The sequence below is a fragment of the Corvus hawaiiensis genome, chromosome 19, assembly GCF_020740725.1.
Source record: "Corvus hawaiiensis isolate bCorHaw1 chromosome 19, bCorHaw1.pri.cur, whole genome shotgun sequence".
Taxonomy (NCBI): Eukaryota; Metazoa; Chordata; class Aves; order Passeriformes; family Corvidae; genus Corvus; species Corvus hawaiiensis.
The window spans coordinates 4202176-4214675 of NC_063231.1; the positions used below are offsets into that span (position 1 = coordinate 4202176).

Below are 12500 nucleotides of genomic sequence, written 5' to 3' on the forward strand. Positions count from 1 at the left end.
TGCAAAGGGAATCATTCACAATTATCCAAAAAATGGTATGAAAGTACCATTTCTGTTTAATCAGTACTACCCTGGAAAATTAGTCCCTCATACTTGAGCAGAAACAATGAAGTTTTAAAAAATACTGACTTGAAACATCAAGTCAAGGTTTACCTACTCTGAAAATAAGCCTTGTTGTTTAACATCAACCAGTATCCACAGAAGAGCTTGAACAGTCCTCAACTCACAGTATGAGAACAGATCTGCACAAGTATCTGCAGCAAACACCAATGGCAGCTGAGAGCTGCCTGTGACTCATCAACTGCAAATGTCTCAAGGGGTAAGAAAAGGCCACAGCCACAGGGCCAGGGGTGAGACAGTCCTGGGAAAAAGGACATGAATCAAGAGCTGTTCAGAGAAGTGAAATCAGGGCAGTGTTTAAGGGGTGCCACAGAGCTGTAAAACCCCATTTTCTGTATGTGTGGGCTGGTAATTCCATCCATGGGAGCCTGTGTGGTTAAAGATGCAGTATTTCTTTACATTGGCCCTGAAGCTGTGACAAAGCATCACATGTGCTAGGATGAAGAAATGCTGAATGCTAATGTAGCTGGGGTGTTCTTTTACAATATATTTATTTAATGTATTTATATTTATTTAATTTTTACTACAAAGTGGTATCAAATCCAAGTGGTACAAGTATGAAGCATGCCAAATCAGTCTTAATCAGTTTAGTGTTTATATTTAATCATCAGATAACAACTCGAAGAGGAAAGTGATACTGCATCTTTCAATGGAATTGAAGGCGAAATTACAAAGTGGGAATGTGTATGACTGTGCCATTGTGTCTTAAATAAATTATTGCCAGTAATATGTATGATGGGGTATGTACAGCTACTTTTCTGGAGATACTTTACAGGATGTTTTTTTCCTACTTTTACAAAGTGAGAGCAATTTACCTAAGATGCCAAACTCTGCAGGTTACATGTTTCTAAAGCTTGAAAACATAATGATAATTTTACCTAAAAAGATTCAAAGCCTATTTAATATTTTTGTATTTCTCATGTAAAGGTCTTTTATAAATCTACTAAATAAAGACTTGTACTCAGATTAAAACCCCACAGCTTTTAGTGACAATGTGTGCCCAGGGAACCCAGCAGGCCTGGTGCTCTCAGAGCTGTCAGAACTGAGTGGGGGAGGAGACAAGGCCTGCAGCAGCCCCGTCCGGCCTCCCTGGGGAAGGGACGTGCCTGGTTTTTGGTGCCTGGTTTTTGAGCCTACTCAACTCGTTGCCTGCCTCTTGATCCAACAGAGGATGCAGGAATTGTTCGGGTGGGGGGGAGCACTGAGCCTCCCTGAAGGCCCAGGAGCCTCGTTTGTTACTCTGACAGTCCCCAGGCACCAGCCACCTCCAGTCTGGTGGCTGAGGCAAGTGCACAGGTGAGAGAAAATGGCAGGAATTTGTGCTGCTAAGATAAAGATCAAATGGTTTTCGTGAAACTGAGCTGATAACAGATCACGTGTTTTACAGGAAACAGAAAGTCACTAAGACAGTTCTGTGTGCAGCACAGCCTTCCTGGGCCCCAGTGGCAGAGGGCCTGGGCTAAGGAGCCTCTTGTGCTCTATTAACTACCCTGCCAACCTCTCCACTACTTACTTGGTGAGGAGGCCTGGAGTGAGTAGGTAGCTAATACAGAGGGCAGTAAGTGAGGTGGATCTAAAACTTTAAAATACAAAAAAAAGAATAAATATATTCCACACCCCATCCTGACAGCTGGTTTTGGTGAGGCTAGGCTGCTGGATTGTAACGGCAGCACCACGCAGCAGAAGCACTGCTGCGAAGGGGGTGGAGACTGGATGGCTCACCAGAAATGTTTGTCTAAAGCAGTTTCCCCTTTTTTATTTCCGGAATAATTTTCAAGAGACCCGCAGGAGCTGCAGAACACCCACAGTGCTCATACTGCTGCCCGTGCAGAGCCTGGCACCCAGGTGTTGGAGCACCTTCCCTCCCTTCCTCCTATGGAAACTCCCTGCAGGCAGGACAGCACTGGAGACACTCGGCAAGGTAAGCCCTCCGTGCGCTGCGGGCCATTCAGGCCGGCGGGTTACTTTACTGGTAGCAGGCTCAACGAAAAGTGAGGATGTCCCTCCACTGCCACCCACCCAGCTCTGTCCCCCCGGCCACCCCACTGGGGTAGGAGCTGCTCGGCAGCACTACATGGGACTGTCTGAGAGCTCAGAGACGTGGGAGCGAGGCGCAGACAGCTCTGCCCCCAGCCCCGCAGCTGCACCCCCTCGCTGCCCAGCCGTGCAGCCCAGAGTAGCCAGAGCCCACTGGAGCACAAACCCGGTGCCACCAACTAGCACCCGACTGCTGCTAGAACCAGGAGGGATCAGGGACCCCCGGGCCCCCTCCAGCCGCGCCTCCCCAGCCCTGCCCCCGCTCTGCTCAGCCTCCATTCCAGTTTCGATTCCCCGGCAAGGCTTTTTGCTCTGAAACGCTTCCTGACGTCAGCTGTTACAGCGGGCTGGGGCGGAGAGACAGGCGCGGAACGGGATTCACCACAAGCCGACCCACTGTACAAGCCCAGCCATGGGAGGCGGCCAAAGGCTCTAAAAGACCAGTATTTCAGAGCCATTTTAGCCCCCTTTCTCGGGGAAAGCTGCACCAAGTGTCAATGGAAATCAGTCTCCCACCCTTTTTATAACCAGCCTGTTTACACTTACGCTGAGGGATGTCTTACAGCTACAGCACATCTGGGCAGTCCTGTAACAGGCTCCCCCTTAGAGCCACCTGCTCACACGAAAGTTACAGCCATGCTGGTGCCTCAGCCCCCCAAGGCTTGCACAGGGCTGACCAGGTGCAAAAAAGCTTAATGTGCACTTGTTGGTTTTTTCCAGCATACCCTATTCTCCCAGTATCTCCCCAAACCACTACCTTCTGCTGAGCTCACCTCCTGCCAAACCATAGTCCCAGGGACTGAGCACTCGTCTCCTTCCCCCAGTAACACCTTTACACTTGCGGATATTGTGGAGACCTTGACCAGCTGCACTGGTGGCTGCTCCTTTTACACTTGCTGGTGCTGTTTAGCACCACGAGCTGCAGGGGTGGAGCTGGCTGAGCTACTGCACCAGCTGAACCAGAGAGTTGAGCCCCCACACCACAGTAAGAGAAGAAACACCACCATCACAGTGCACCTTTTACTGTGACCCCTGGTGTCCAGGCTCGTGGATGGTTATTGCTGACTGTGAATGTCTCATATCTCTGCTGTCACACTGAGCAGTGTATTTAACCCATTCCTCTTGCAGTACGGAACTGGCTGTCCCTGCAGCCAACCCCTGAAATGGAGGCTGGGCACAAGAAGGATGTCACAACTCAGGCGAGGACACTCCATTAAACAGAAAACCTTCTGCTGGGTTGGGCAGTGAGTTAACTGCTTCTTGGAAATTTTGGTAAGCACCAGAACAGATGTGGGAAAAGAGAAGGAGCAGGGGAGAGTATACCCACCAAAGAAGGGAGGGAGAAAAGGGAGTGTGAAGGAACAAAAGGCAGGGAGAGTGAGAAAAAGCAATAAAAAGCAAGAGATAGAACCTGGGGGATACAGTGGTGGTGGGCCTCCTTTTCTCCAGTACATATTTCTTTTGAAAGAGCTGTTAGGCTCAGCTGTCAGCACAAGCTTCTCCAGCAACCCCTCCTATTTCCTTCACATTAGTGTGTGTCAGAGGCAGGAGCAGCTGCCTTCACACAGGCACACAGAAACAGCATAGCTGGCAAGAACAGGCTTTTAGAGGTACAGAAATGACCTTGGACCAAAAAGGTGAGGAGGAAGTTGGGAAAATAGAATACCAAAGTCAGCTTGAACTAACACAGGAACATTAACTGTAAATCTGAAGACTTATTTTTTCCCCCTCTAGGGTTTTGTTCACTAACAGCAGGATTTCCCTCACCAAAGACAATGGGTATGTATTGCTTTCAGAAAATTTGTATTTTATATGTAGCAATTTACTTTTTAATATCTGCATTTGAAGGATTCATCTCTAGTGGGGAACTAATCAGTACTCCTATCATCATCTTAGGGTTTGTATTGATGCTATCTTCCTTTAGCAGAAAATAATCAGACTCAAGTGGGTAAATAATCTACCCAAACCTGTCCAGTTTATGGAATCCAGTCCTGCCAATTCCCATAAACCTTATCACATCATTCCCTGCAAAAAACCATTCTGAGTTATTTCCTTGACTGCCTTTGAGGATAATTTCCAAGTCTCCTTCCTAGTTTCCTGCTTTGCTGATTTATTAGTCTTGCACCACTGTTTAGAACTGCTTCTGATTAAGGATACTTTGTCCTCAGAACTGACATACTTGAGAAATTAAGACCTGCTCTCTCACTGTGACTGGTAGAAAGAAAATAATCTAACATTCAGCATGGCCAAACAAAGATTAGTTTGTATTAGTTATATGTAATTTTAACTTCTAGATTACAAAACATTACCTGTGAATGAATGGGATGAGAACCATGTAAAATGTTGGCTGGAGTCTACTGGAATCAAGAAGGAGTACGTAGATAAACTATATGCAGAAGAAGTGACAGGCCCAGCACTAATAGAACTGGATGAGTCTTTCCTCAAAGACATAGGAATGAAGAAAGGCCAAATCCAGATCTTAATCCACAAGAGAGATGACCTTCTGCAGCTCCAGGACAAGGCACAGCAAGCGGAGGACTCCAGCAGCAAAACACCCGACAGAACAGATGCACAAACAGGCCCAGCCAGAGCCAGCAACACCCCCGCCCAGGGCACAGCAATTGGAGGCAGCTCTGGTGCTGTGGGTACAACCAGCAGCGAGAACACAGCTCCTACTTCTGGCAAGAGGCAAAGAAGCAGCAAGAAATCCCAGCTTCAAAGTTCTGATGAAGTTTTAGAGCTCAGAAACTGTCGGCCATTTAGAAGTCAGGATACTGATTTCAAATACATGAAAGACACAGTTCTTGCTCCAGAATCAGGAGTCAGTGATTTAATAATTCCTTGCCATGAATACAAATCTTTTGCCATTGCTGCAGAACTGAACAAATATCAAGTGCAGTCAAAATTTGCCTCTGAAGTGATACGATTTGCTTCAGCCTGCATGAACATTCGAACAAATGGCACCATCCATTTTGGTGTCATGGACAGTGTTGAGGACAAGGGCTGGAAACATGGACAGATTGTTGGCATAAAGGTCAAAAACCGAGAAGACTTTGTTGATGCACTGGATTATATAGAAAAGTGCTTTTGCAATGATTTACAAGAAGTTGCAAGAAAATGTATTCACCCACCTGTGTTTGTTGAAGTGATTTCAAAAGACTCTCAGGAACAAAGATTTGTAGTGGAGGTTGACATTGAACCAACATTCAGCTTGGTAAAGAAGAATTGTTTTGAAGTTTATTTACCAAAATACAACGAAAGCAGCCAGAAGGTGATCCTGACCAAAGAACCAGCTCTCTACCAGAGATTAGGAGCAAAGTCTGAACCTGTGCAGCGCAACAAACTCACTGCTTTCATTCAGGCTGTGCCAGACAGGGACACTCAAAGAGAAAGAGCTGAGCTCTCCAGCAAACAAGTACCTACAGAAATACCTCAAGATTTAGGAAGAAAGTTATCAATTCTATTAAATGATGGCAAAAGCTACATGGATGATTCCCTACGGTACATCCTTGTCACAAACAGCTGTGAACAGGACAATCTGAATTACATCAACTTTTTGATGCACTTGAACATTTTCTGTGTCTTTGACTTTGATGAACATTCTAATGTGTCAGGACTGTACAGCAAGTACAAAGAGCACCATGAAACAAGTTCTTATTTTTTACAGGATTTTTTCAAAGAAATTAAGACTGATAATTCTCCCTCTCAGAAACTGTTTGATCAGACCAGCTGGATATTCTGCAATGGGCGCAGTGACTTCCTTGGGGATGAAAAACCTTGTGATGAAAATACATGGATTAGAACAAAAAAAAAATACCTGAAGAAAGTAATTACTTGTATCTGTGAGGAAATTCTGCCGGAGCGCTCTTTCATTGTGCTTTTTCTATTGCTATCACCAGTGCAGAAACCACTTGTGGACACTTTTCAGGAATTCTATACAGAGATGAATGGCATGGAGTACATCATCTGCATTGCAGAGTCCAGAGAAAATTACAGAAAGTGGGCTAATCTAGCTCAGGAATCCTGCAGCATTGAGACACTAGAACAATGCAGTATTGTGGGTATGAAGCTCAGTCATGTAGATGCCACCATCCAATCAATGCTGCCTTCTACAGCCCAACCCAGACACCTGCCAGCTTCCACTGGAGGGGTGTGTACACTTCCCTTGCGGGAAGAAGAGAAACTGTATTCCCTAGAAATCCTTTGTGCTGACCAATGTGATGATATCAAATTAAATCTTTGGACTGAAAAACAAAAACAAGAAATAGAACAAAATTTTTACCGCGGGAGAAAAATCATGTGGGAAAACTTGTGGCTTGCTGATAAAAAACTCTGTGGGGATATCATTGAACGTGAAGCATGCACGGAGGCAAGCAAACTCTTGGACGGCATTTTGCGAGGAAGTGGACAAAATTATTCTGTGGCTAAACTAAAGATATTTCACCATCCTGGAAGCGGTGGAAGCACAATAGCACGGCAAGTTCTATGGAAAAGCAGAAAGCGTTTTAGATGTGCTGTTATCAAGACCTCATATTCACCTTCAACTGTTTGTAACCATGTGCTTGCACTTAGAGATTATGAAGAAAAGGAAATCACTCACTGTTTTCCTGTGCTGCTCCTGATTGAAGATTATGATGATGAGTACTTTGAAGAACTACAGATTGAGTTAATGGAGGCTGTAGCAACCAGGAAAATGAATACCTCCAGACCTTACTTCATCCTTATGTGCTGTAGACGATGCAATGACCCTGAAAGGCTTTGCAAGGCTTCTCCACTGGACACAGTTGCTGTCACTCACAAGCTGACAGAGTCAGAGAAAAATCTGTTCAACACTAAACTTGAAAAACTGAAGCAGAAAGATGTCAAACCGGAATTCATACTTACGTTTGTGCTGATGTGTGAGGAGTTCAATAAAACGTACGTGTCAGACTTGGTAGCGCACATACTGCATGGCATTGACCCTTCCTCTCGTGACACCTGCTTGATGCGTTACGTGGCTCTGCTCAACTGTTATGTACCCAATTCATACGTTTCACTGTCACACTGTGAGGCTTTTCTGGGGCTGGGGGCATATACAGAGAGTAAAGCAAGGGCATACGATTTCAAACATCGCTTGAGTGAACAAGCAAGAATGATTTTTATTGAGCTAAGGGAAAGTACTACTTATATTTCATCTGTCCGGATAATACACTGCCTGGTTGCAAAAGAAATTCTGCATCAGCTTTCAGGGAATCAATCACTAAGTCAACTTGCAACAACTCTTCTTCAGGAAAAGATACTCTTTGAAAACAGATTTGGACGTGAAGAATTCATAAAGTTTATCAGACATCTGTTTATTCGACGTGATAAAAGAAGCAGGGGTGACAATACCGATACTCTCTTTTCCCCATTCATTGAACATGTGTGTGAAGCTGAAGACTGTGAAAAAGCTATTGCTGTTTTAAAAGCTGCATATGAACTCCTTGGAAAAGATCCATTTTTTGCCCAGCAGCTTGCCAGACTAAATTACAGCAACGAAAAATTTGAAGATGCAAAATACTGGGCACAGGTCGCAAAATCTCATTTGCCAACTGATTCTTATATTTTGGATACAGAAGGTCAAGTCTACAGGAAATGGTTTAGCTTCACTGTGGATAAAATGACAGAGGAGGACACCCCTGAAAGGATCACTGAGAAGATAGAGATTGCTCTTAAAGCTATGAAATGCTTCAGGGCTGCACAGCGGGCTGCAAAGGAAGAACGTGAAATTATGAACAACGCTGGCTATTTTGGAGAAGTAGAAGTAGGTTGTCGCCTTCTTCGATTTTTGTCCACACTCCCTGTATTCCACAGAAGTCCAGAGGGGGAATATACTGAGCTTGTGAAATACCTCACCACAGACTACATTCCTGAAGACATAAAAAGAACATGGGGAACACTTCACTCCCGCTTAAAAGGCTTGCGCCAGAACCTGTACAATGCTCTGGAATGGATTTCAGAAGAACTAAGTTATTTCCAAACAGATAAAAACCAAGAGAAGGATGATGAAAATGATGATAAGGAAGAACAAATTTATAATCCCAGAAAATGGCTGAAAAGACAGTCAGAGGTATACGCTAAATTTTTTATCTCAACATCACTTATTGATGACAGCAACAATGGTCCTGAAACTCAGCTCATGAGACGTATGAATATTTATAGGAGTGGTGGAGGAAATGTCACCAATATCCTGTCATTCTTAACAGATAAGAAAGAGAACAGGTCAGCTGAAAAGCTAGAAAGGATCCTTAGTTTCTATCCAGAAAACCCGCTAAGGAACAGGCTAGAGGACAACGATCTGATCAATTATATTTTGAGCCACATCACATTAGCCTGCTTAACACCAGGATCAGCCAAACTCCTTCCACTGCCAACTCTGCGTGAGCTCAGTCTAAGATTCTTCAAAGGAAAACGACCATTTCCAGCAAGTGCCTTTTTTTTGCTCACCTTGCTGTACTGGCCAGATGAGGCATTAGATAAAGAGCCTAATCCAGATAAAGATGAAATTTTAACTTCAGCCCTTCAAACCCTGAAACGCTTATATGACATCAAAATGAAAGATGTTCCTACCAGAAAGAAAAGAATCTACACCCATTTTTTTCTGGGAAAAGGTTATGGCTTAAGTAAGATTGTGCACAAAACTAAAATTGATAAATTGATGGTGGGATCCTTAGATGAAAGGAGAATGAAGTGGCTGCATGGAACTGTATGGAATATTTCCATAATTCGTGACAATCTCAAAAGAGTTTCTGGCTGGACCAAGGACAGAAATTTATTTATACGTGGTCACGTGAAGGAGCTCCGTATCTTGCCACTCCATCATGAATCAGTGCCCGCTGGAAATGAAAATGTGACCTTTTATTTAGGCTTTTCATTTAATGGCCTTGTTGCTTTCAATATTGAGGTTGAAAATGATCCAGCTATCAGAAGAACATAAGGTATGCAGTACATTACCGTATGCACTGTGCTCTTAAAATGTACAGCACTGGAACTGTCCACTCTCACATTTAAAACTAAAAGTGGACTGCCCTGGGTAAACACCAGGCAACAAGAAAATCAGAGTTAACAACTATAATAGTGACAAAATAACTAAAAAATTTTGAAACTACTTGTAAAAGTGTACTTAGAGTCAAGCCTTTGATAGTTTTGGAGTCACAGAAAGCAAGGTTTCAAACCAAAGACAACAGTCAATTTCTTTCTTCTCACCTCATAGATTAGGATTTGTGGTTAATTTCTGTGTAGTCTTGATCAGTAAAAGAATTTGTCCAGTGTAACTACATTTTTGCTCCTGAATCAGCAACAGAAAAGTGAACTCACACCACATATGCAGCTCTGGCTGTAACATACTTTGCTCTCTGACACATACCATGTATGAAATACAACTACCAACTGCAAAGCCAGGGTCAGTATAGAAGCAATTTTACAGCTGACTTTGCAAACATCAGGACTGACAAAAAAGAGGTCTCAAATTCTGTGTAACTCCTGCATTGCTTCTCTGTGCAAACATTACTTTACTAGACATATTTGTATCTAGGGTGGGGTGCAGAGACCTGTGAGCAGAGATATGGATGACATAAAAGATTATTTGTAAGCACTGTTATGTGTTTCATAGTCCAAGCAATTCCTGCACTTGGTGAAATGATTTTGCATTATCATCCAAGGAATGCCAGAGTACAGAACTCAAATCTGTCTGTAACATACATCCATGATTTGAAAAATGCAAAGTTTTTCAGCGCTGTGTTTGCAACCATGATGTCACATTCAGCTTCTAATAACAAAAGTGCTTGTTGTTGGAGTTTCACACTGTTTGATGTAAGATACTGTGACTAAAATTGCCTAAAAAACTGTCATGTAACTTGTTTTAATCTAATAAATATCTTTTATGAAGAATTACCATTTCTCTGTGAGCTTTATTACCCTTCCTGAGGATGTATTTCCAACAGTAGCTAGGTATGATTTGCTTTTCCAACTGCAGCCAAGATCTGGGCACAGCCAAAAACTCTAAAAGGAATTGCAAGCCATAGTGAATTCAGAAGAAAGAGGATGAAACCAAAGACTATTGTCTAATTCAAGCCTTCACATTCTGGCCTCAGGTAGCAGAAATAATTGCCAGAAGCAAGAGAGCTGAAGGATCAGAGAAATCCCCCTCTGCTCCCCAGCCCCAATGCAGGGGACAGGAGTATGTTTGAAAAGGGCAAAGGCAGCTTTCCCAAGTCTAGCCTGGGGCATTAGGATGGCTTCAACACGGAGCAGAAATAGGATATGCAAACTTACTGAAAAGCACAGGAATGAAAAGCAAAGCATTGACTGCTCACTAGATGTAGAACCTGCTCAAATGCTGTGGCAGAGGCAAAGACTTAGTTTTTTAAAAGAAACTGTTACCACGATGAAAAATTACAGCCACCTTGGCCAGGAGGGTCTGTCTTGTAACTTGTTTTCTGCCTGCACACACCCAACTAGATTCTGCAGATAGCAGTGCTTTGCCCTGTAACCCACATATGCTTGAGTCTTGTCTTTGAGGCATAAATAGGGGTCTTGCTTTTCAAATATGCCCACTTCTACCTGTAAGAAATTAAAAGTTTAGATTCAAACTCTTTACTTCATCCCGCCCAGCCCTACAGAAAAAAAAAAAAACCCAAAACAAGTTTTAGAGAAAAAGTGTAAACTTACAGATTAAATCTTGGGGTCCCACGTTGCAAAAACAACCAGATAAGGCTCACAGGGCAGCAAGTACAGACCCACCCTTCCTACCAGTCATGTTCACACTGGCAGGGCTCCAACCTGTCAGGCAACACACAACTGCCCTTGCTCTAACCAGCTTTTAGTACAAAGTAGTTCTCAAATGCCCCTCAGATTCCCCTGGAGGGGAAAGGGCCAGAGGACAAATGCTCATAAAGAGCTTCTGCACAGCAGCAGTGTTCCCTGAAGGGTCCTCTACTGCACCTCCTTGTCACACATACCCAATTCAAAATGCCTCCAACTGGTCCATGTCATAGCATTAAAATAGCCATTTATCTTCCCTTTACCACCTCTCAGAAATTAACCTACAAGTGAACAGTGGTAGCTAAGTAAGACCAACCAGCCTAGCACAGTAATCCATTCTCATCCCATACACAGGAGGTACAAGGATACCCATCTTCCAAGCTACCTCATCTCTCCAGCATTTTGCTCCAAAAGGGTTTAGAACAGAGTATCTCCCTGCATGCCTGTGCCACCAACTTTTATGAAAACACTGTTAGAAACTTCTCCTCCATATTCTGACTATTTCAATAACTTTGTATAGTCTGCTTAGCAGCAGAACAGTGGATCAACAGCAAAAGGAAGTACAGGTTAAGAAGTTAGGGTTCATTTGTTTGTCTCCATTTTAAGTTAGAGCTCACACAAATGAGTCTCTGCAGCTTACAATCAAAAAGCCAGTACCAAGTTATTCCCGCCATAACATTTGTTGCAATAATAATTTAAATAGGTTTTCAAGAAGAGAAAAAAAATGCACAAACAGTGGTTCACTTCTGTTTAATCAGAGACTGTTACAAAATGATTACACATTACAAATGGCTATATGTGCAATGACCCATTCCTGAAGCACAGTTCATAGAAGGTTCCCAGTGGATGCAAATGATGTTAGCTCTGAATTTTCTTTCAATCTTCTTTGTAAACTGAATGCTATAAAATTAAGCTTGTTATTGTTACTATTTGCATGCATTAAAGTGATGCACATACTTACCAGTCTCTCACTTTCTCGAATTAAATTCAACATCAGTATTTTGCCATCACCTGTCTTTTGAAAAAGATCAGTAATCCCAGACCTTTCATACCACTTACACAAAAGCAGTATCAAGTTACAGAAAAAAACCCTTCACAACGCACTAACTTCTGTGGCCATACTGCTACCAAGAGGGAACACTATTCACTCATGTGCTTTATGAAGGTACTAAAACCAGCTTGGAGTTTGCTCAGTTTGGGTTTGCTGCACAGTGACCAGAAACTCTAAAAGGGCAATTGGGAGTCAGCATGGAGTCCAAGGAAATACTGGGAAATGACAAACTGTTCCAAATATCCAGCACCAGAACTGGGAGGGAAGACTGCTGAACCGTGTTACACTGGACAGCTGCTCTAATGGTGTGTCAGAAGTTGAGCTACAATTTAACACTGCTCACCTGGTAATCAAAGTTCAGATTTCCAGTATTGTTTTGGTCCTATCTCAAAAGAAAATAAACTTTATTCTACCAAAAAGTACCATAATTAACTGCCATTCAAAGTTTCACAAAGAGATGATGTTCTACCAGAGTTCTACTATGATCTATCCTGGACAAACACACTTTTTT

The 12500-nt window shown here is 43.1% G+C and overlaps 1 protein-coding gene across 3 annotated transcripts; it reads left to right on the plus strand.

Moving 5' to 3' along the window:
• The first annotated feature begins 1091 nt into the window (after window positions 1-1091).
• LOC125335761 (sterile alpha motif domain-containing protein 9-like) lies at window positions 1092-10065 on the plus strand. Of its 3 annotated transcripts, none has more exons than XM_048323622.1 (5): window positions 1092-1651; window positions 1899-2041; window positions 3286-3429; window positions 3892-3936; window positions 4452-10065. In XM_048323622.1, exons 4-5 carry the CDS (start codon window positions 3933-3935, stop codon window positions 9110-9112), a joined length of 4665 nt encoding a protein of 1554 aa, XP_048179579.1. In that variant the 5' UTR covers window positions 1092-1651; window positions 1899-2041; window positions 3286-3429; window positions 3892-3932; the 3' UTR covers window positions 9113-10065. The 3 variants fall into 3 exon arrangements, with proteins under 3 accessions (XP_048179579.1, XP_048179578.1, XP_048179580.1); XM_048323621.1 differs by having other exon boundaries at window positions 1092-1636; XM_048323623.1 differs by having other exon boundaries at window positions 1092-2041; window positions 4326-10065.
• Window positions 10066-12500: the final 2435 nt, after the last annotated feature.